Source organism: Nuphar pumila, chromosome 14 (genome assembly GCF_984573655.1).
Source record: "Nuphar pumila chromosome 14, dmNupPumi1.hap1.1, whole genome shotgun sequence".
Classification (NCBI taxonomy): Eukaryota; Viridiplantae; Streptophyta; class Magnoliopsida; order Nymphaeales; family Nymphaeaceae; genus Nuphar; species Nuphar pumila.
Window position 1 is genome coordinate 3,020,809 of NC_143262.1, and position 24,844 is coordinate 3,045,652.

At 41.9% G+C, this 24,844-nt stretch overlaps 1 protein-coding gene across 1 annotated transcript in view; it reads right to left on the reverse strand.

Annotated features, from left to right (window-relative positions):
- Positions 1-3,302: 3,302 nt before the first annotated feature.
- LOC149816086 (uncharacterized) overlaps positions 3,303-24,844 on the reverse strand; it is a 55,355-nt gene continuing 33,813 nt past the window's right edge. The window contains exons 8-14 of the mRNA XM_089987609.1: positions 24,534-24,783; positions 24,218-24,432; positions 24,053-24,127; positions 7,044-7,113; positions 6,862-6,942; positions 3,950-4,029; positions 3,303-3,863 (exon numbers count right to left, since the gene is read on the reverse strand). Coding sequence (XP_089843735.1) covers positions 3,785-3,863; positions 3,950-4,029; positions 6,862-6,942; positions 7,044-7,113; positions 24,053-24,127; positions 24,218-24,432; positions 24,534-24,783 — 850 coding nt within the window. The 3' untranslated portion in view covers positions 3,303-3,784. The remainder of the gene's footprint in view (positions 3,864-3,949; positions 4,030-6,861; positions 6,943-7,043; positions 7,114-24,052; positions 24,128-24,217; positions 24,433-24,533; positions 24,784-24,844) is intronic.

Genomic DNA, 24,844 nt, shown 5'->3' on the forward strand with positions numbered 1-24,844 from the left:
TCAGGATGTCGGCGATGAAGAAGCTGACCTCTTTGCCAGCGAAATTGGCATCAACTCCTCTGCCAGCGACCCAACCTCCAGTGAGAAATTCAACAGTGCACGAAGCCGCATCCGATAGGCAGCCCGGTCATTGGAAAGCTCGACAGCCTCCGCCGTCTTGTAGGTGCCGAACAGACGCACACCACGTTCTTCGTCGGGTCATGGATCTCAGCTGCATTTTTTCCCCCATGGCTGTTGTCAAACTCCCCTAGTCCCCTATAGTGCTTCCTCTTCTCGGCCAACATAGGTGGTGGACACTGCGATTTCCCAGCAACGACGATCGGTGGGGGGAATTCATCCACTAGTTCAGGCGTTTAACGGTCATGACAGTCACCGTGGTGCTCTCTGTCGTCAACTAAAAAGGAGCCCAGTTGGTGCTTTTTCATCATCGGATGGAAATGGCCCCAGCCGGTGTTGGGATTTTGAATGGGTGGGTTTGGGATTTTGAATTAGAACCCGAGTAAAAAATGGGTGGGTTTGGGATTTTGAATTAGAACCCGGTCAGGTTCGGGTCCAGGTATAGGAAATTTGAAAAAGCACCAGGTCCGGTACCCGACCCAATTAGAATTTGTAAAGACTCGGGTATGAGAAATCTTACTCCCCTGAATATTAAGTGATCTTAAACAAAAAGGGTTAAAATACCACCAACAAGATTTCAGCTCAACCTTCACCTCTGAAAGTGAAAGGCAATACCAACTAGGGATGGCAGTGGACCGGGGGAAAGCGGGGCCCCGCCCCACCTCGCCCCGTTTGGACCGGGGATGAAGGGTATGAAACGGGGATGGAGGCGGGGATGAAGGTTAAAATCCATCCCCGTCCGGGGGTGGAGGCGGGGATGGACTGGCACGTTCCCCCGCCCCGCCCCGCCCCGCCCCATCCCCGCCCCGGCCCCGCCCCGGCCCATCCCCGCCCCGCCCCCGGCCCATCCCCGTCCCGGCCCCGCCCCATCCCCGCCCCCAACTCAGATGAACTGTTTACTAACCCTAACTCCCTTCCCTAATTTCCTAACCCTGGAGCCGGGCGACGTTACTGTGCACGTAGGACGCCGGGTTCTCGATAGCGTACCGGACTCCGGCCTGGGCGGCGAGGTGCATCACGTGGGTGAAGGCGACGAGGTCGAAGAGCTTGGCCAGGAGCCGGGCGTCGTTGATGTCGCCGGCGATGACGAAGACGCCGTGGTCGCCGAGGATTCGACGGCGGGCCTTCTTGAGCGAGGGGTCGTAGTAGTCGTTGAAGTTGTCGAGGCCGACGACACCGTCACCGCGCTTCCGGAGGGCGAGCGAGACGTGGGTGCCGACAAAGCCAGCGGCGCCGGTGACGAGCACGCTCATCCCGCGGGGTCGGGGACGGGGGCGGGGGCGGGACGGGGACGGGGCGGGGGCGGGACGGGGCGGGGACGGGGACGGGGACGGGGCGGGGGTGGAGGACATGAAACGGGGATGAAGGCGGGGGTGGAGGATAAAATCCATCCCCGCCGCGGAGGCGGGGCGGGGGTGGAGGATAAAATTTTGAGGCGGGGCGGGGGTGGAAACCTTGTCCCCCGCCCCGCCCCACTGCCATCCCTAATACCAACACACCAATGATCTTTTTGTTGGTGTTGCTAGAAAAGGACTTATATATGAATTGATTAAACGATCCTCAAGTTTTATCAAAGACTATTTTGGGTAAGTGGTCGTAACTGGTGAAAGAAGGTGGATGAGATTTTAATAAATCGACACTTATAGAAAAAGGCTTGTGATTGGCTTGTAGTTAATGCATGAAGGTGGCTATTGTAAACCGTTATCCATCTTACTCGTTGGAAACAGTTGTCTTTGGAGTTTTCCATAAACAGACACATGAGTTCATGAACTTGGACAAGATACACTTCACAGACCCATCTTAGTTTTCTCATCTAGAATTAAGTCAAACTGACGAATGAAGTCAGGTCATCATGAGTAGAACCTGAACCCTAACATGCCCACTATTTATATGTGCGGGTTCGGGTTGACCCGGCCCTGATCTGACCCGTTGACATGGCAAATTAAGATAGGCCCCAACCCTATCATGACCCGACCCATGAATATAATAATGCAAATATGGGATTCATGAAAAATAATTGGGTCCTATATATTTGACCCTACCCAAGCCCGAACCGACAGGTTCGGATCGACCCTGACCTGACCCGTTGACAGCCCTAGCTAGACCTAGAGAATTATGCTATGATCAGGACATAAACTTAAACATCAGCATGGACATGTTAAACCAGCATGACTTGAAGGATAAACTTGTCTACAGAGGCGGACATTTTGCATTGCTCCGGTGGCTTGATGGCTTACCCAGCAAACAGCTTGTGTGAAAGGGAAGCTGTAGTTAAAACCAAAAACCCTACTCAAAAAACTGGGAAATGAGTAGGAAATGACGTTAGAATGTAGTTGAAACTAGTTTTATCTAAAACAAATTCTAAACCTTTAATGTAGATATTCATTAAATATAGTGGTCATGAAAAGTTAGGGTATGACACTGGGTAACTAGAGAGTGTTGTAGTAGCAGATGCTTAGAAAAAAGCGAACTCGGCCATGTGAGAACAGGGGCAGTGGGGTGCAGCCACAATGGGAAGCCAGCGGCTGTATCACACTTGCAATTCAAAAGAACCAGATATTTTTTTTGGAAATTTTATTCAGCAAAGCGTAGAACCTTAAGAATGATTTTCCCAGCACAGGCAAGGGAAGAACAATGGCTTCTTAGGCACTTGGCTCACAGCACCTACAATCATGAACTCCACATTATTGACCTAGCATTTGAAAAAGGATACAGACAACTGTGGTTAACTGTACTATCTGCATAGGAACTGCTAGCTGGGGGGACTTGGCAGCGACCAACTCTAAGAGGTGGTAGTTACTATATCCACTTTTTAGTGCAAATACAAAGGGGAGACAGTCTCACTTCCTCTCTCATTTCCATTTACTACCTTCTCAACGTCAGTCTCCTGAACAACCATCACCACCATAGCAGTTTGACCAAATTTAAACCCAAATCCTCAACAACCATTCCAACCACCAGTTCCAAAACAGAGACTAAAACCCAGTTTTTGCCGGTACAATTTGTTCACCTGCTTTAAGGAACTTCTAGTCTCACACGAGAGGTAGAATTAGTCAGGAATGAAGATCTATCAGATTCAAGATTACAGGGCAAATGATAAAAAACATATGAACTTCTCTGACATGCACAATCAAGATAACTAGTTTAACCAAGGATGCACCCAAAAAAATGCAAATGACAAAATAAACAGGAAAACTAACAAAGCCTATCGTATTATCTGATATATATGTCATTACACCGTTTGGATGGCAAAGAACAAACCCAACTCCCACAAGATATTTACAGTTAGTGGCAGAAGGCAATCCTTTACAAATAAATCTAAACAGTTGTCTCCAGCCTCATCACTTTATGCTTCACCATCTAAACTTCAACAAAGCAAAGGAACAGCTAGAAGTTTTTTTTTTTTTTGAAAGGCAAGCTGGGGTTAGGCGGATCCCTACCAGAACAACAGCCGCCCCATGTGGCAAAGGGATTCGATCCTGGGCCTTCAGCTTGACACAGGACCCCGCTTACCACATGGGATACCACCTCGGTGAACAGCCAGAAGTTTGTTGAGGGTGCAAGTAGCAAAATGGTAGTGTGCTGAAAGTCAAATTTGTACATCACATACTGTCCATCCCAGCTCCCCCAAAAGTAGTTCGTGTTTTTTAGTATACACGTGGTTAGCCTATACATCATATACAGGCATACGCTCCTCAATGAAGACTCGGCAGACCGGGCACTTCTTACACTTCTCGCAACAAGTACTGAATTAAAAGATAGGATGGATGTTAAAGTTGGTCAATGGATGCTGAAATAGAAACCATACTAAATGAGAGGAAACATGAGATACCTGCAAAGGATGCGGTGCCTGCATGGCAGCAAGACGACACCAATTTCGGCCTCGAAGCAAATCCTACAGAGAACCTTCTCCTGATCAATTGAACGTGCAGAAGTAGTGAGGATATGAAGGAATAAACCACAGCAGCAAAGGTTGTTAAAATATGTGTACTCTTACTCTTACACATATATGTATGTTGAAATATAATCCTTAAATGTACGAGTATATATTTATATATATATATATAAAGATACGTATACATATATATATGTATATGTATCTCTATTTATATATATATTTTCTCTTCCTAAAATACCCTCAAGGGTATTCTTGTAATTTGTGATTTTACGCATATTCCAATTGGAATATGCATGTAATTTTTCTTTTATTTTTTAGTTTCTTTTTTTTATTTTTTGTGGTTTGCACCACCTAGGGAGGCTCCCCAAAGAGTCGTTGGGGAGCCCCCAACAGTCACAAATGTGACCGTTGGGGGCTCCCAACGACTCCTTTGGGAGCCCCCTATGTGGCTCCTCTCTTGTGTTATAAATAGGGGTCTCCCCCTTTGTATTCTTTACTCCTTGGAGGAGCTTATGCTCCATTGTATAGGGTTTTTATCCTCTTCTTCTTATTTCTTCAATAATATTCAACTTATGACTTTAAGTCATATTTACCCCTTTTATGGGTTTATGTATTAGCACATGATGTGCTTGTGTTGTTCCCTCGAGTGGGTATATTCGCACTTAATGTGCATGTGTATGGGTTCATTATCGAACCTAAAGTATTCAAAGCCACTTTCTAACAAAGGTAACACAGGTCTTTACATAGTAAATGAAATAATTAATCATCGATGACTTTTTACCTGCCTGCAAAGCTTTTTCCATCAACACAAAGCACTATATATGTAACATGTAGCTAGAAAGCAAATAAACAAAAATAATTTGAACAATTTCTAGTGAACTCAAAAAAAGCCCAAACCAAGAATCCACAAGTTAAATGAACACCACATAACATGTAAGATACTGTATCACGAGCAGATTAAGGTGACATGCATTAGAATGCACCAGAGATAAATTAATGGAGCAAAATTAGTGTTTTGATTAGTTTGCAGGAGCCACAGTAACTTTAAGCACATAACTCATGCAGTGCACCTTTCTGCAAATGAATATATAAAAGATTATAACCCAAGAAGCTTGTAGCCTTCACCAAGAGCTCAAGCCAAGAAATAAGTGAACTCAAATTAACCAGACCATAACCTCCATTAGGCTTATTGCAACAGGAGTAAAAGAAAGGGCGCTTTTTCAGAATCAGCTATCGAGTACTTCAGAATGGGTAGAAAGCAGTTCGTCACATACATGCCCACAGAATATTTCAAGAACTGATGAATACATACAAAAAGAAGTGAAATCACCCCACAGATAAACCTAATACATAGGGGCCTTATCAAACAACTCATCAGCAATAAAAATCAACTGCTAAGTGACAGTGAAAGCATAGCGTAGCCTAATACAACTAATAAGCAATAAAAATCAGCTGCACATAGCATAGCCTAATACAACTAATAAGCAGCAAAAATCCACAGACAACTAGGGATGCACAACGAGCCAAGCTAGCTTGAGCTCGGCTCGTTTAAGCTCAGTTCGAGCTCGTCCGGGAACATAAATGGGCCGAGCTTGAATACAAGTCCAGGCTCGGTGTGCGTAAACGAGTCGAGCATGATTAAGCCACTGAACTCAATTAAGCTTGAAAAGGTCGATTAGGCTCGTATAAATATATATTATACATAATATGTTTCTAACTTAAAACCTAAGAGTTACTGTTAGCTTACCGGGTAGGGTGTTGGCCTCTCCCTAAATCGAGTTCCGCACCTCACATTTTTTTCGCTGGATGCTAATTTAGGGGTTTTAGTATTTGTATATTTCTCTGGGTCGCAGTTAGGTCGTTTGTGCAACGTTTGGGAAGGTCAAGAATCAAATCCCACCTTAAATACTCATTACTGTATATACCTTTTTAGAATGCTGCTCAAGCTTGGCTCGGCTCGGAACAGAGCCGAGACTGAACAATGCCATTGAAGCTCGAGTTGAGCTTGAACAGGGGCATTTTGAAATGAGCCGAGTTCGAACAGCCCAGGCTAGGCCCGAACTCAGCTCGTGTGCATCCCTACTGACAACAGAACAGATACATATTAAAGACAAAATTGAAGGTCACTTACATTAGACAAATATACACCATTAAATTATAGCTTTATTTTCACACAATAGCACATAACTAGATGAACTGCTATGTCACCAGGGTACGGGTGCGGGTACAGAGGGTACGAGATGGCAATTCCAAAAAATGTAAGTATGGGGACACGGCTATATATATAAGTTCAAACCTAGTCCAGACCCAAACTCTCTGGACCCTGGGTCCAGATGGTTTGGACTTGTCCAAACCTTCAGGTTCGTTGACCAGGTTTGGACAACGAAGCCAGGTGCTATAAAAGGAGAAGGGGCGGTCGCCCTTCCCCTTTTTGTTTTTGTTTTTTTGTTTTCTCTCTCGCCCTTTCCTCTCTCTCAAGAGAGTTGCAGCAAGAAGAAGAAGAGGAGGAGGATGCATGAATATCGGTATTCTCTCCCTCTCTCGCTGTCCCTTCTACAGCAAGAAGAAGAGGTACGCTCCCCCCTCTCTCTCTCTACCTTCCTTGTTTTCTCTCGCTCTTGCTCGCTCCCTTTCCCCTCTGGACAGAGAGCCGAGGGTTTCGGGAGAGGAGAGAGAGAGGGGGGGGGGCTTTGACCAAGGCAAAATAAAAAAAATGGTCTGGAACCTGACCCGCGGCGTACCGGTACCGTGTTTGGTACCCGCTCCCATGTCGACGCGGGTCCGGCAAGCAGTTTGCCATGCCGCGGTGATATAGATGAACTGGACACAGAGGGTTACGAAATTACATTTTGAAGCCTCTCATACTCTTCTTGACTGTATTTTGTGATTTCTGCTTGCTCTCCTAGTGCTGCTTGCAACCTCCAGACCTGGCAATTGCACAGAATTTAAGAGCCCTAGATAATACACATTCATTGTATAGTTACATAATGAGATTCAATGTTAAACAAGATGGCAATGACATAAGCACCTCTTCTGCAAGATCCCTTTTGGGCATTTTCTTCACCACCTCAGGTGGATGACCACAGAAAGTGCTGTACCTGTACAGTTTATGGAAAAATCATTAGATATTCCACATATTACACTGAACAAAGCACCCAAAAGGAAACAAACCAAACTTTGAAATATAATTGCACAAAAAATTGCTATATGGGAAAAGTGCTCATATTACTATATAACATCCTCACAAATTGTGATCTATATAAGTGCAAGAAACTGTGGTAAAAAATAATACTCATCAATATGCAGATTTTTTTTATTGGAATATGGCTCATTAATTTACTGCAGGCCAACAAGCACAAGTGAACCAGAACAATGATCGCAAGTCTTGGATCAAAAGATTTTAAAGTTTTAACTTAATATGTGAAAGCTGATGTGTTGAGGAAAAGGAATAAAAAAGTAATTAACTTGCAAGAGACATGTAGATGTAAAAAATCATAGGGATCTTAAACGTAAATTCAGCATGTAGCATGTCGATGACAGAGAAATGAAGGATAAAATAGAACTACTGATAATCTTATTAGAATGAAGGCTTTTCTTACTTCAAAGTTCAAACAGTAAAAAGAAAAAAAAGAAAGTAGAGAAATTTAGGAATATAATAAATGAGCTAATATGATAAGTCAATAGCGAAGAAAGTAAGCTCATTTGAGAAGTAAATGGGAATACCACTCAAAAAGAATTAGGCTAAATCATTTTCTTTTTAGGGATTTTAAAAGATTTGTTGTTCTTCTATCATCACGTTTCATTTGTGCTTCATAAGAATCACAAAGACTGAGCTAACATGAGAGCGGGGAGAGTGATGCTTTGAGGAGACTGTTTGATTATGTGGTAAACTAACGTGAAATAAAAATAAGATAAAAAGCTATTTGACAATTAAAGCATCATTTAGCTGACATGGGTTGTTTTTGAAATGCTGCAAATTGGGTAACATTTGGTTGCTAGAAGAATACATTAGACTAGTGAAAGATGAAAGAGACAGAATACAGTCTGGCATAACTATCCGAGGAGGCCAGTGATGACAATGATGAAGGTGTTGAAGTTGATCACTGAACTCCTACACCCACCATACAGACTGATATTTCTTTAGAAGGGTACACCAGGTAATAGCTTCAACAGCTGACAAGGGAAAAGGATGTGTGTGTGTGTGTGTGTGGTTTCCACTGAAGAGAAAATCATCCAGGATATATAGCAAGTTAGAGGGCCTGAGGTCATCAAAACAAATGGTTCTAGAAGGAAGATGATGTTAGAAAATAACATATATATATATATATATATATATATATATATATTTTTTTTTTTATATATTTATATATATAGTTATATAGTCATATATATATATATATATTTTTATATATATACATACTTTTCGTAATACAAGAGTATGTTTATGTTCCCTTGCGACTTACAGTGTACAGTTGCGCTAGAGTCTGTTTTGCTTTTGTTGAGTCTGATGTAAGCTGCCCGGTTCAGGTGAATCAATACCCCGAAGGGGCAGCCCGTATACTTGAACTGTAATAGCCTGCGGGCAAAACTGTGAATGAATCAAATGCGTTGAGCTTTCTTTTGTTCACCCTCGTTGTGATTGCTTCTTGTGAATTGCAACTTCTCTCCCTCTATTCTCTCTTGCTCTCTTGCACTCTGATCATAAGCTTCCGCGACCGGCAAGCGAGCTGACGAGTAGGCTTGCGGCGGTAAGGAAGGACCGTCGCGCCGCGCTGGCCCATTGAAGGAAATAGGCCCGTGACAAGTGGTACCAGAGCCCGTTCTCGTGCTGGGGAAGGGACTCCGGAGTCGGTGTCGACAGACACGCCGACAGGCTGCGATTTGTGAGCAAGACATCGTGGCGCCTTATCAACACTTGCGCAACACCAGAGGCAAGGCAGTTGCCGAAGCTGAGGAGATGGGTTCACCTCGGGGCCAAGAAGAGTTGGCTGCAACTGTTAACAAGTTGGTGGAAGATGTGACTTCGCATGATGAAGCGATTTCACGCGCATGTGAATCATTCAATGGATTGAATGATGTGGTGGCGAGCCTGCAAGAGCAGGTGAACTTACTAATGGGGCAGGTCACTTCGTTGACGACTACAGTGACTGATCTTGAGTTGAGGAACCGTACGTTGCAGCGGACGGTGACCCTGAATGGCGGAAATGGTGAGAGACCATCAAGGATTGATGTACCTAGACCCGCAAAATTCAATGGTTCTCGCGACAGCAAAGCCATTGAGAACTTCTTGTTCCAAGTAGAAGACTACTTGGATATCCAAAATGTGACCCTCGAAGATCTGAGGATCAAGGCTGCAGCGGCCTTACTTGATGGTGATGCTATCGCTTGGTGGAGGCGGAAGGGCAATGACATGGAGAGGGGTCAATGTGTGATAGACACCTTTGACGACTTCAAAGTAGAGTTGCGCAACTACTTCATGCCAAGAAATGCGCAGAGACAGGCTTACCGGATGGTTCGTGAACTCAAACATACTGGTTCGTTGCAAGACTATGTCAGAACGTTCCAGAAGCTTATGCTGGAGATACCTAACATGCCAGAAGACGACATGCGCAACTGGTTCATTGTGGGACTTCAACCATGGGCACAGTCTGAAGTGGAAAGGAGTAACCCCCGTATTTTGGAAGATGCATATGTGGCGGCTGAGCGCTTAGTTGACACTCAGCGCAAGCCTTTCACCCCATCAACCAAAGTTGGGAAGAAGCCTGACCACGGAGGCAAGAAGGATGAGCAGCGCAACGATAAAGGTGAGGCGTCGACACGCCATCAATCCGAAAAGAAACAGAACTACACAAAGCATAACAACAGCAACAAGGGTGCAGTTGTGACATGTTGGTTCTGTGGTGATAGACATATCGCCCGGCAATGCCCAAAGTGCCTTGTAAAGGACGACGGGCAAGCCAATGCTGCACAGGAAGAATGCAGCGATACTGAAGGCAGTGACACTGAGACCATGCAACCGAGGATGGGCGCCATGCGATCGATTAACGCAGCTAGAAGTTGCGCAACTAAAAACATGCAGGTCAGTAAGGAACTCATGTACGCTGAAGTTATTATGAATGGAAAGTCTACTTCAGCAATGATAGACTCCGGGGCCACACACAACTTTGTCTCGCGGGAAGAGGCAGAGCGGTTGGGCTTGAAGCATGGGCCAAAGCAGAGGACCATTAAAACGGTAAACTCTGAGGCCAAGCCCATCCTTGGTGAAGCAAGGGATGTGGCTATTCAAGTGGGAAGTTGGGTCGGTAAAGCCAACTTCTCTGTGGTGCCCCTGGACGATTTCAAGATGATTTTGGGTATGGAGTTTCTGCGAAGCCAGAATGTCATGATGTTGCCAAAATTCAACACGCTGACGATCATGGAGTCAGACCTGTCTCATACAGTGCAGTGCCTTACGCAGAAAGGCAAGTCTTCAGTGTTGTCGGCAATGCAACTAAAGAAGGGTGTCAAGCATGGGGAGCAGACATTCTTAGTGGCAGTGCGCTCAGAGGAAGGGAAGGTCGAAGCAGCAGTGCCACCGACCCTAGCCCCACTGTTGGAGGAGTTTCGGGGGGTGATGCCCCCGGAATTGCCAAAGCGTCTTCCGCCAAGACGCAAGGTCGACCACAAGATTGAGTTGACCCCGGGAGCGAAGCCTCCTGCTATGATTCCATACCGTATGGGGCCAGCTGAGCTGAAGGAACTGCGCAGGCAGTTAGATGAGATGTTGGACGCAGGCATTGTTCGTCCATCAAAAGCCCCATTTGGTGCCCCGGTTCTTTTTCAGATGAAACATGATGGCTCTAAACGGTTATGTGTGGATTACCGGGCTTTGAACAAGGTCACGGTGAAGAACAAGTACCCATTGCCATTGATAGCAGACTTGTTCGATCAGCTAGGCAGTGCCCGTATCTTTTCCAAGCTAGATCTGCGATCGGGTTACTGGCAGGTGAGGATTGCCGAAGGGGATGAGCCGAAAACAACTTGCGTCACTCGCTATGGTGCTTACGAATTTTTAGTAATGTCATTCGGGTTGACAAATGCTCCAGCCACTTTCACGACTTTAATGAACCAGATCTTCTACCCTTACTTAGACAAGTTTGTGGTAGTCTACCTGGATGATATCGTGATCTACAGCAGCAACATGGAGGAACATGCTGGGCACTTGCGAACAGTGTTCAGGTGTTGAAGGATAATGACCTCTGTGTCAAACGAGAGAAGTGTCTCTTCGGGCAGGAGGAGATCAGCTTCCTTGGCCACGTTGTGGGGCGTGGTGTGCTGCGTATGGATGGGCAGAAGATAAGGGCCATCCAGGAATGGGTTCCGCCAAGCAAAGTGCCAGAATTGCGGTCATTCCTTGGTTTGGCAAACTATTATCGGCGTTTCATCGAAGGTTATTCCCTCATTGCTGCGCCCCTCACGGATTTGTTAAAGAAGAATCGGGTATGGCTTTGGACAGGAGCGTGCCAAGATGCCTTCGACGGCTTGAAGAAAGCCTTAGTGAGGGAGCCAGTGCTGCGACTGCCTGATCATTCGAGACCCTTCGAAGTCCACACTGATGCCTCAGACTTTGCCATTGGCGGAGTTATTATGCAAGACAGTCATCCAATCGCATATGAGAGTCGTAAGCTGAAGGATGCAGAGAGGCGGTACACAGTGCACGAACGTGAGATGACCGCCATTGTGTATTGCCTCAGGACCTGGCGGCACTACCTTTTGAGTGCCGAGTTCGTCGTCAAGACGGACAATGTGGCCACGAGCTATTTTCAGACGCAAAAGAAGTTGACGCCCAAGCAAGTTCGATGGCAGATGTTTTTGGCTGAGTTCGACTTTGCCTTAGAGTACAAGGTTGGAAAAACCAATGTTGTGGCGAATGCCCTGAGCCGTAGGGCTGAATTAGCTGTTGCGCGCGTAGAGCCTTCTGAAGTGCATTTGGAGGGTGCATTGCTGAGCCGCATCCGCGAGGGTACACAGCAGGATCCGACCGCACAACACCTTGTTTCTCTGGCGCAGGCAGGGAAAACTCGGTGATTTTGGCTACAGGATGGCCTCATTGTAACAAAAGGGGGACGCATCTTTGTACCACGGTGGGGAAGCCTTCGCCGAGAGCTACTCAAGGAGTGCCATGATACACTATGGGCCGGCCATCCTGGTCAGGAGCGGACCTTAGCACTCCTTGAGTGCGGCTACTATTGGCCGCAGATGAGAGACGATGTTGAGGGGTATGTGCGGACATGCCTCATCTGCCAGCAAGATAAGGGGACAAACCAGAAGGCTGCCGGTCTCCTTGAGCCTCTACCAATTCCAGAACGTCATTGGGAAAGCATCTCTATGGACTTTATTGTTAGTCTGCCAAAGGTAGAGGGCCTCAGTTCTATTTTAGTCGTGGTGGATCGTTTCTCAAAGTATGCCACCTTCATCTCAGCTTCCAAGGAGTGCCCTGCAGAGAAGACTGCAGAGTTGTTCGTAAAGCATGTGGTGAAGCACTGGGGCATACCAAAGAGCATTGTGAGCGATCGCGATGCTCGCTTCACGGGCAAGTTCTGGCGTGAAGTATTTCGGTTACTTGGCTCTGATTTGTTGTTTTCAACAAGCTTCCATCCGCAGACAGATGGGCAGACAGAGCGCATCAACGGGATATTGGAGCAGTACCTTAGGCACTTTGTTAGTGCCAATCAGAAAAATTGGGTGAAACTCCTTGATGTGGCACAGTTTTGTTATAATCTGCAGAAGAGCGAATCTTCAGGCCACAGCCCGTTTGAGATAGCCACGGGGCAGCAGCCACTGACCCTGCACACTCTTGCCGCACAAGAAAAGGGAAGGCCATCCTTCGCCTATCAGTTTGTTCGCGACTGGCACGAGCAGAATGAGTTGGCGAAGGCATTCTTACACAAAGCGGCGAAGAGAATGAAGAAGTGGGCGGACAAACTCCGTCGGCCCGCAGGGTTCCAGGTTGGGAACCAAGTGTTGGTGAAGTTATATCCTGGTCGCACAGGCATCTTCCGCGGGCGGCACCGCGGACTACTCAGAAAGTATGAAGGACCCTTCACCATCACAAAGAAGGTGGGCAAGCTGGCATATAAGCTGGAGTTGCCCCCAGACTTCAAGGTGCACCCGGTGTTCTACATGTGCAACCTCAAGCAGTTCCATCCAGATGATGGAGACCCAGAACGCAATGTGCCGCAACGCGCTCCCATCATGGAGAGGGCCCCGGCAGCACAACGGGTCGAGAAGCACCTCAGTCAGATCCTTCGCCACAAGGTCAACTACTTGGGGCAAGCGAAGAAATACTTGGTGCAGTGGGAGGAAACGGCGGAACCAACGTGGGAGCCTGCATTTCGAATGAACAGTCGCTACCCGACTGAAGTCAGGGCTTACCACGAAACAGATGGCGCCGAGGACGGCGCATGATTTGAAGGGGGGAGCATGTTCCCTTGCGACTTACAGTGTACAGTTGCGCTAGAGTCTGTTTTGCTTTTGTTGAGTCTGATGTAAGCTGCCCGGTTCAGGTGAATCAATACCCCGAAGGGGCAGCCCGTATACTTGAACTGTAATAGCCTGCGGGCAAAACTGTGAATGAATCAAATGCGTTGAGCTTTCTTTTGTTCACCCTCGTTGTGATTGCTTCTTGTGATTGCAACTTCTCTCCCTCTATTCTCTCTTGCTCTCTTGCACTTTGATCATAAGCTTCCGCGACCGGCAAGCGAGCTGACGAGTAGGCTTGCGGCGGTAAGGAAGGACCGTCGCGCCGCGCTGGCCCATTGAAGGAAATAGGCCCGTGACAGTTTATGTATATATATATATATGTATATAACTATATATTTAAAGTATATACTTATATTCTTGTAATATTTTTTTTATTTATTTTTGTAATTTTATTTCTTTCTTATTTTTTTTGTCTTTTTGTCAAACAGTCATAATTGACTAGAGCTGTTGGGCTGTCAAAACAGCCAACAGCCTTTTTGTCAGGTTCTGTCAAACAGTCAAAATGTTGACTGTTTGAATAGAGCTGTTGGGCTACTCCCAACGGCTCTAATTAGAGCTGTTGGGAGTAGCCCAACAGCTATCCCAACAGCTATTCCAATAGCTCCTCTCATGTAATCTCTCTATAAATAAGGGCATGCTGCCCATTGTAATTGAAATATAAAGGTAGAGGGTTTTACAGCCAGCATAAAAACTTTGTCATATCCTATGAAAATGAACCAATATGAGAATTTCGTTGGGGCGTTCCCTACTGAGCGACGCGCTGTACTCTCTAGGCCCGGAGGCAGTGATAAATGTGCAAGGGTTGCTAGGTCGTCGCCCAGAAGCGACGCGTCACACCGGCGCCCGGGTGTGGTGTCAAATAGGCAAGGGTTCCCTCACTTTGTTGGACGGGTGGGGGTAAAGAAATTAGTCCAAGACCATAAAATTAGGTTAGCCACTTGGAACATAGGGTCTTTAACTGGTAAGTTGGTAGAGTTAGTAGATGTTATGTGTAGGAGAAAGATTGATATTTTATGTCTTCAAGAGACCAAATGGGTAGGTGAGAAAGCTAAAGTGATAGAACCTTGGGGATATAAGATTTGGTATACAGGAATAAATAGGAATAGGAATGGAGTAGGGATTGTTATGAGTCGTCAGTTTATAGATAATGTAGTTGAGGTCCGTAGGAAGGGTGATAGAATTTTACTTATTAAATTAGTATTAGGTACGGATATTATTAATATTATTAGTGTTTATGCACCTCAAGTAGGTTTAGATGATTCCATTAAGCATCAATTTTGGGAAGATTTAGATAGAGTAGTACAAGAGACATCTTATGGAGAAAAGCTTTTCATCGGCGGTGACCTTAATGGACATGTAGGCATTAGTAGGGATGGATTTGAGAATATCCATGGAGGCTATGGTATAGGAGAAAGAAATGAAAGTGGAGAAAGGATTTTAGATTTTTGTTTGTCCTATGATATGATCTTAGCAAACACTTGGTTTAGGAAGAGGGAGTCTCACCTAGTAACATTTAAAAGTGGGGTTAATACGAGTCAGATAGATTTTTTCCTACTTAGAAAGAGAGATAGGGGTTGTTGCATCGATTGTAAGGTTATACCAGGAGAAAGTGTAGCTACACAACATAGAGTCTTAATTTTAGATCTTAGAATTAGACAATGCCGCAAAAGGGATAGACATAGGATAGATCCTAGAATTAAGTGGTGGGCACTGAAAGGAGCTAAACAAGAAATGTTTGTAGAGCAGGTAGTTAAGGAAGTTGATTGGTGTCTCGAGGAGGATTCAGAATCAATGTGGAATAAGATAGCGGGTGGTATGAGAAAAGTAGCTAAGGAGGTATTGGGTGAGTCTAAAGGCGATGCACCACTAGGTAAGGATACATCATGGTGGAACGAGGATGTCAAATTAGCTATTAAGGTTAAAAGAGAGTGTTATAGAAATCTAAGTAAGAGTCGTGATAATGAGAATTTGGAGAAGTATATGATAGCAAAGAAGGAAGCTAAAAAAGTTGTTCGAAACGCGAGGGCTAAGGTATATAAGGAGGTTTATGACAAGTTGGATACCAAAGAAGGCGAGAAGGATATTTATAGGCTTGCAAAGATGAGAGATAGGAAATCGAAGGATTTGGGTATGGTTAGATGTATCAAAGACGAAACGCAAAGGGTTTTAGTCAAAGATGAGGAGATTAAGGAGAGATGGAAAGATTATTTTGATAAGCTATTTAATGATAGTCATGCTCAAGATCTTGGAGACTTCTCCATTCCTTTTCATGAGATAAATCGTGACTTCATGCGCAAGATTCAAAAGAAAGAAATTGCAGAGGCTTTGAAGAAAATGAAATCAAGAAGGGCAGTTGGCCCAGATGGTATACCTATCGAGGCTTGGAAATGCTTGGGAGAGAAAGGTTTAGAATGGTTGACAAATCTTTTTAACTTGATTTGGCGAACAAATAAGATGCCTAATGAGTGGAGGAAGAGTACTTTGGTGCCTTTATATAAGAATAAGGGTGATATACAAGATTGCACAAACTATCGTGGTATAAAACTCATGAGTCATACTATGAAACTTTGGGAGAGGGTGATTGAGTCTAGGTTGAGGAAGGTTGTCATGATATCGGAGAATCAATTTGGTTTTATGCCTGGAAGATCAACTATGGAAGCTATACATCTTCTTAGACAACTTATTGAAAGATATAGAGAGATGAACAAAGATTTGCATATGGTTTTTATTGATTTAGAGAAGGCATACGATAGAGTACCTAGGGACGTTCTCTGGTGGACAATGATGAAGAAAGGTGTTTCTCTTAAGTACATTAGTATAATTAAAGATATGTATGAAGGAGTAGTAACCAATGTCCGCACTTGTGGAGGGGTGACAACCAATTTCCCGATAACGGTTGGGTTATATCAAGGATCTGCTTTAAGCCCTTTCATATTTGCAATAGTGATGGATGAGCTTACGAGATCAATTCAAGAAAATGTACCGTGGTGTATGTTGTTTGCTGATGATATTGTTTTGATTGATGAGTCTAGAGCTGGGGTTAATGCTAAGTTAGAATTATGGAGACAGACATTGGAAGCTAGAGGTTTTAAGTTGAGTAAGAGTAAGACTGAATATATGGAATGTCGGTTTAGTAAGCAACGAAGTAGTGATGGGAGTGTAGTGAAGCTTGGTGAGCAAGATATACCGGTGAATGATTATTTCAAATATTTGGGATCCATCATTCAAAAGTATGGAGAAATTGATGGAGATGTAAATCATAGGATAAAGGTTGGGTGGATGAAATGGAAAAGTGCTACTGGAGTGCTGTGCGATCGTAGAATGCCATTGCGGTTGAAGGGAAAGTTTTATAGGACGACTATTAGACCCGCTTTACTATATGGTACGGAATGTTGGGCTGCCAAGAGACATCATATTCAAAAAATGAGTGTAGCTGAGATGCGGATGCTTAGATGGATGTGTGGAAATACAATAAAAGATAAGATTCGGAACGAAGAGATACGTAAGAAGGTAGGTGTTGCACCCATTGAAAATAAGATGCGAGAGAATCGTTTACGGTGGTTTGGACATATTCGGCGAAGGCCTAATGATGCTCCAGTTAGAAGGTTGGAGAAATGGCAAAATATATTAGTTAAAAGAGGTCGGGGTAGGCCTAGGAAGACTTGGATGGAAATGATAGGAAAGGATATGAATGCTTTGAACCTCACCGAGGACATGGCGTTGGATAGAAATGATTGGAGGAAAAGGATTCATGTGGAAGACCCAAAATGAATTTCTTTTTTGGTTCATATCGCTGACCCCAATTGTTTTGGGATGAAGGCGTAGTTGTTGTTGTTGTTGTTGTTTTACCTCTTACATATTCAGATTCAAGTGCATTTATGCACTATTCTTATGTTTGTGCTGTGGAGCATTTTGTATGCTATTTTGGTTTACCATATTGGGTGAATGTATGTTTTGTCAAGTTGTTTGTAGACTTGATTGTGTGTAAGACTCTTTACATGGTATCAGAGCTTGGTGTATGATCAACCGTGCATTGGTGAGCTGCCTCGTAAAGCATGCCTTCTCTCTTTCGTGATTGGTGGGTTTTTTTTTCTTTGGATTCATTATGGGTGAATTTTTTCCGCACAATACAAACAACTCCAACTTCATCCCGCCATTCAAACTTGAAGGAAGCAACTATAACATTTGGGCGGGACACTTGGAGACATTCAAAGGGTCAAGGTTTGTGGGGATTTGTAAGAGGTACTATCAGTGTTGTGAAAAGCGTTGAGGCGTAGCGAGGCGCTCCACCAAAATCTGAGGCGAGGCGTAAAGCGTAAGCCTCAAAGTTTTTTTTTTAAACTTTAAAAAACTATAAAAAAATATCTAAAATTATAAAAAAATAAAAAAATCTTTATTGATGAAGCAACAACCAACAGGAAATAAAAAATCTCAAAAAATAGTGAGTTCATAAAAAATAATAGTGAGTGAGTTCATCAAAAATAAAACTTTAAGCCTTAGGATTTTTCTTCATAAGCTTGAAAATACAACACACATATCTCCAATATTTAAGCCCAAACAAGAATAGTGAGTTCATCAAAAATAAAACTTTAAGCCTTAGGATTTTTCTTCATAAGCTTGAAAATACAACACACATATCTCCAATATTTTCAAACTATCACAATGTTTTAGCAGTATTTTCATGAAACATTATTAAAGTATTTTGTCATCATTTTTTCAAAATAATGAAAATTTGAAGCATGCAATGATATTATCATGAAACATTGTGATATTTCCCCTTCCTAGATTTCTGATTTAACATCTTTTTCTCAATTTCATATTATTTCTATCTATTATCTTTTTTCTATTTTCCATAGTTTGGCATGAAAGACAGCCTACTTCTATTCTGTTTCCTGACTTTTCCATTTTTTCTCTCTATCCACAATTGCTAAGCTTTTCTCATGGAAAATAGGTGTGCTTGAGTTATCTCATCTAATCGACTCACTGAACATTGATAGTGATATCATGACTAGCTCAAAAATTATATCTTAGTCAGTAGGTTATGTATCCCCTTAACTTAAATGTTAAAGTTTAGCATAAACATGCTACAAGATCAACAATAGCACCTCAACCAAGGTGACTGCAGACAATCATGTCAAAAGGCTCATCAGAAGCAGAACTGTGGCACTCCACAATCATCATTATGACTGATTGGTGACTATGCCCTAAGTAGCAGAGGCTCTAAAATGAACAAGGTCCTTAACACTGTAAAAAGCTGATAATCCAAAAGCCATTGAAGGAAGGCAAAATGTTAGCCAGCCCTTTCTTTTTAATTTTCCTTTTTTTTATGATATGCAGGCTGGGGTTAACCTCTCAGGTCTTAAACATGAGACTCTTTGTTGTGACAGTGCTACTTTACAATCCAGCTATCTCATTCTTTTAGGCCTGTCAACATGTCACCTAGCCCATGTCGACAAACCTAAACAGAAATTCCACAGGTTCCCATGTTGATCATCTATGTCACATAGGTGTGGGTGCGTGGTTGCGGCACTTTAAAAAAATTGGGGTGCGTGGTTGCGGGAGGGTATAAATTTGCGCGATGCAGCACCTTTACTAAGGGGCTTATGGTTTTCCACATTAACTGAAAACAAAAAGAATAAATTAGAATAGTTGAATGCATTTTCTGTGCATGAACTACAGCAAAAAGAGGCGTGTACGCCTCAATCCGAGGCGCGCGTCGCCTCAAGGCCTATGAGGCGCACGCCTCATGAGTGTTGCGCTTTATACCTGCGCCTCAAGGCACAAAGGCCCTCGCCTTGAGGCGAGGCGCGCTTTTTGCGCCTTGAGGCACGTTTTTAATAACACTGGGTACTATTCTAGAACCCACTCCCAAAATTACATTAGGTGAAAATGACGTTGAGACTAGTCTTGAAGAAAAAAACAAAGCCATGGAAGAATACTACAAATAATTAGATGAATGGGAAATGAAAAATGTCAAAATTTTAATAAGAATCGAGGAGAATAAAAAATCATTTGCCATAATTGTAATGAACCGGTCATATTAGGCCTCAATGTCCAAGATACAAATATAGACCTCAAGAAAAGCGTGTTGCCACTGCACCATCAAAACAAGATAAAGATACTTTGAATCTCAAAGACCTCACCAAATCATTATCTCAACTGACGGAGGCATTGCAACCACTGCTTAAAGGATCTACCTCAGGAGCGGCCATTGCAACCTCTTCTACTCCTGGTATGTGCTCTTGGCTTCTTGATTCAGGAGCTTCTTTTCATATGACCCCACATAGATCTATACTATCCGAATGTCAACCTAATTCAAATGCATCATTTGTTTCCATTGACGATGGTACTGCCTTGGAAATAGAGGGTGTTGGAATTTTTAAAAATGATTTGTCAAAACATAACTTTTATATTCCGAAAATAAAGCTTATACCAAAACTTCATCTTAATCTACTTTCTGTTTCTCAAATCTCGGATCATGGATGTGATGTCATTTTCTCGTCAAGTAAATGTTGGGTGCAGGATCGCCAGTCCAAGAAATTGATTGGGGAAGGTTCTAGGCAAGGATATCTCTATTATATGGATTTTCTTTGTATTCTAAAGGAATCATTTTGCAACATTGCCCAAACAAAAGACATACGGACTTGGCATCATAGACTTGCATCCAAATATAAGAAAATTAAATTTTGTACCTATTACCAAGAATCTTTGTAAAGATAATTTTGAATGCAAAGAATGTTTACTTGGTAAAATGACAGTCTTGCCTTATGGTCAAAGAACTTTTTACTCCTCAATGCCTTTTGAATTAGTTCATTCGGATGTATGGGGTCCTGCTCCTGTAGCCTCTAAAGAAGGATTCTCCTACTATGTTGTCTTTATTGATGACTTCACTAGATATTGTTAGATTTACTTTCTTAAGTATAAATCAGATGTATTTGCAACCTTCAAAACATTCCATAACATGATTAAAAATCAATTTAAAAGTAAACTCAAAATTCTCAGAAATGACTCTGGAGGAGAATACTTGTCAAATGAGTTTAAACAATTTTTAGAAAACGAAGGAATTTTACATCAAAGATCATGTCCTAGAACCCCGCAACAAAATGGAATTTCAGAAAGGAAACACAGACATATTATGGAAACTACAAGGACTCTTCTTATTGCTAAAAATGTTCGAAAAAATCTTTGGGCTGAAACTGCATTAACCTTAGTATATCTTATAAATAGGATGCCTTCCAAAACTTTATCTAATGAAATTCCTTTTAAAAAATTATTCAAGTATCAACCTGACTATCAAAGACTGAGAATTTTTTGTTGCAAATGTTATGTTTTGAATGATAAAGGAGATAAACTATCTTCTACAGCTATTTCTTGTGCGTTCATTGGTTATTCAGAAACACAAAAAAGATTTAAATGTTATGATACCAAAAATGATAATCTTCTCGTTTCAAGGAATGTTAATTTTGTTGAAAATGAAAGTGGATTTGAAGAAAACATGTCGGAAGACATAAACTCTGATTATTCTTTCTTGTTCAAACTATTGTCTAATGATGAAAATATTTATGTAGAACCTCTTATTGAAAATAGAACAACAATTGAACCAATAGTATACACTAGAAGAAATCGAAATGCATCCAATGAAGGTGTAAATCAAAGTAATCATGAAGCATCAGAAATTCCTTCAGAACAAATCACTATTCGTAGATCAGAACGAACCTCAAGAATCCCAAATAAATTTGTGCCTTATGATTCATTCTCTCCTAAACATAGAGCATGTCTTATAGCTATCCACTCATATTTTGAACCCTCATGTTACAATGAAGCAAAAAATTTACCTGAATGGATAAAAGCTATGCACATAGAATTAGAAGCTCTTAAAGATGCTAATACTTGGGAAATTCTGGATTTACCTATAGGAAAGAAGACAATAGGTTGTAGATGGGTTTTTAAAGTAAAAACCAAAAGTGATGGATCCTTGAAAAGGCATAAAGCCAGGCTAGTTGCCAAAAGATATTCTCAAGAATACGGAGTAGATTACGAAGAAACTTTGGCTCCTGTTGCCAGGATGACCATTGTTCGGATGCTTGTAGCTATTTCAGCTATTAAAAATTGGAATATATTTCAAATGGATGTTAAAAATGCATTTTTAAATGGGAATCTCAATGAGGAAGTATATTTGGATATTCCACCTGGATTAATAATTCATTCAAGTAAAGTGCTTAAATTAAAAAATGCATTATATGGCCTCAAACAAGCACCTAAAGCTTGGTTTGATACTTTTAACAATGTTATTACAAGGTATGGTTTTAAACCATGCTATACTGATACAACTTTGTTTATTAAGAACTCTTCTGTTGGTATTATAATTTTACTTTTATATGTTGATGATATGTTAATTACAGGTAGTGACAAGGAGGGAACTAAGAAAGTAAAACAGTTTTTGAAAAGTTTTTTAAAATGACAGATCTTGGGTTTCTAACATACTTTCTTGGTATAGAAGTTTCATACTCTAATCGAGGATACATATTGTCACAAACAAAGTTTGCTTCAGATATTATTGACAGGTCAGGAATTTCAAATGCTAAAGTTGTTGATACTTCAAAGATTGTCGGAATGAAAATGCGAGCCGATGATGGAGTTCCTTTGGACAATCCAACTCCCTTCAGACAGCTAGTGAGATCTCTTATGTATTTAAGTATTACAAGACCAGACATAGCTCATGCTGTACATATAGCCAGCCAATTTCAACATGCTCCAACATCAGCTCATATGAGTGCAGTCATGAGAATTATTAAATACATCAGAGGCACTATAAATAAGGGAGTCTTTCTGTCATCTTCTTCCTCCTTAGATCTTATTGCATATTCTGATGCTGATTTGGGAAGAGATCCAAATAACAGACGCTCAACAACTGGTTTTTGTATATTTCTAGGTGAATCTTTGATTTCATGGAGGTGCAAAAAAAAACAAAAGGTGTCATTATCATCTACAGAAGTTGAATATAGAACAATGACAACTACTACTATGGAAGTCATGTGGCTCAAACAACTGATTTCAGATATGGTGATTCACCTTCAGAATCCTACAAGATTGTGTTGTGACAATAAGAGTTCGATATACATTGCTCGAAATCATACGTTTCATGAAAGAACTAAGCATATAGAGATGGATTGCCATTTTGTTCGTGAAGAATATTTGAAGAAGACTATTAATCTTCCCTATGTGACATCAGAATATCAACTTGCTGACTTCTTCACCAAGGTACTGTGCTCACCAAGATTCAACTTTTTACTTGACAAACTTTCGGTGATTTCACCGTAAGTTTGAGGGAGACTGTTAGAAAATAACATATATATGTATATACTTGAATATATATATATATATATATATTTATATATACATACTTTTCGTAATACAAGAGTATATATATATGTATATAACTATATATTTAAAGTATATACTATATTCTTGTAATATTTTTATTTATTTATTTTTGTAATTTTATTTCTTTCTTATTTTTTTTGTCTTTTTGTCAAACAGTCATAATTGACTAGAGCTGTTGGGCTGTCAAAACAGCCAACAGCCTTTTTGTCAGGTTCTGTCAAACAGTCAAAATGTTGACTGTTTGAATAGAGCTGTTGGGCTACTCCCAACGGCTCTAATTAGAGCTGTTGGGAGTAGCCCAACAGCTATCCCAACAGCTAATCTCTCTATAAATAAGGGCATGCTGCCCATTGTAATTGAAATATAAAGGTAGAGGGTTTTACCTCTTACATATTCAGATTCAAGTGCATTTATGCACTATTCTTATGTTTGTGCTGTGGAGCATTTTGTATGCTATTTTGGTTTACCATATTGGGTGAATGTATGTTTTGTCAAGTTGTTTGTAGACTTGATTGTGTGTAAGACTCTTTACAGATGATGCCTGCAAAAAACTTAATAAGAGTCAACATAGCAGATGAACAAGAGAAGCTGCAAATTCTAAGTCTTAATACTCAGCAATATAAATGTCCATGCTACTTTTACCGTTCCCCAACACCAATGGTAAATATTAAATTACATCCAGAAAGAAAAATGTCACCATCTGTATCCTTTTAAAAGGTTACTGCCGCTTCTTGATACTTAAAATACAGAAAGCTATCTTAGTTTCCATATTATATGACAGTTCTTTACTGAGATTCAGTTGGAGGAACTGACACATATAAGATAAACATTACAGAGATACATGAATGTTAAATCAAGTTTTTATTGTTCAAGTTTCTAGTGTTCAAGTTCTAGTTAAATCCCTGCACAAAGGCTTAGACATTGTTAACAAGAATGTAAATCAAGTTGAATCTTCAATGTAAATTCATGCATAAAGATAGAATTGAAGAGTACAATCTTATAGCCTGAAAAAACCAACAGACATGCATTTCCATTTCAATATCAAGGTGGCCCTGAGAAAAGGAGGCATATGTATCATCATTACATGTCACACGAACTACAAACAGAATAACAAGAACAGGGGGTCCTTACCCAGCATTTGCTGAATGAAAAAGTCGAGCCTGCTCTTCTCTACTGCTTTCATCAATTGACCACCAACCCAGAAGCCTGAAAGAGTAAAACAAATGTCTAGTAAAAAACATCTAAGGACATTCAGAGAGTAGTGAGCCACAAGACAGAAATAGAAAATTTATTTACCTTGAACCATGATGTAGGAACCCAAAACAATCACGAGCTCTCAAACAGATAGAGAAATATATTCCTGTATTAGTTCCAGTTCCAGTTCCACTGTTAAGTAAACGAACAATTTTCTCCAACCTTGATACAGCAACCAAAACCCCAGCACCCTGCAGAAGGAAAAGTGGCAAGAAAAGTGCTGCCAGTGGGATGTGTCGAGCACTTCGTGGCGTACCCTGACATTAAAAGCAACTGATCAGGCTGTGAATTGAGTTTGAAGAGTAAGCCTATGATAGACTAGTTGTTTGCCACGTCTAAAAGGACAACCAGGGAATACCTCCAAGCGCATGCAAAGCAAAACCTGGAATGCAATCACTGGAATCTTCATAATATGGCCTCCAATATCCTGTGGGGCGCACATATGAATTTGGCCTTCATCATCTTCAGATGACACCACAAGGCCACTGTTCCAATCAAGATATCTGATGGTCTGAGAAGACGAACTTGGTCCTCTACGATGAGGTTGTCGGTGAATAGCTGGATTGGACCACTTTGTGCAAACCAAAAATGAAAAGCACTCCGCAATTCTGACCAGAGAAAGATATTAGAGGCAGCTGATAAGCCATGGTGTGTTAATCAAGATGGAAG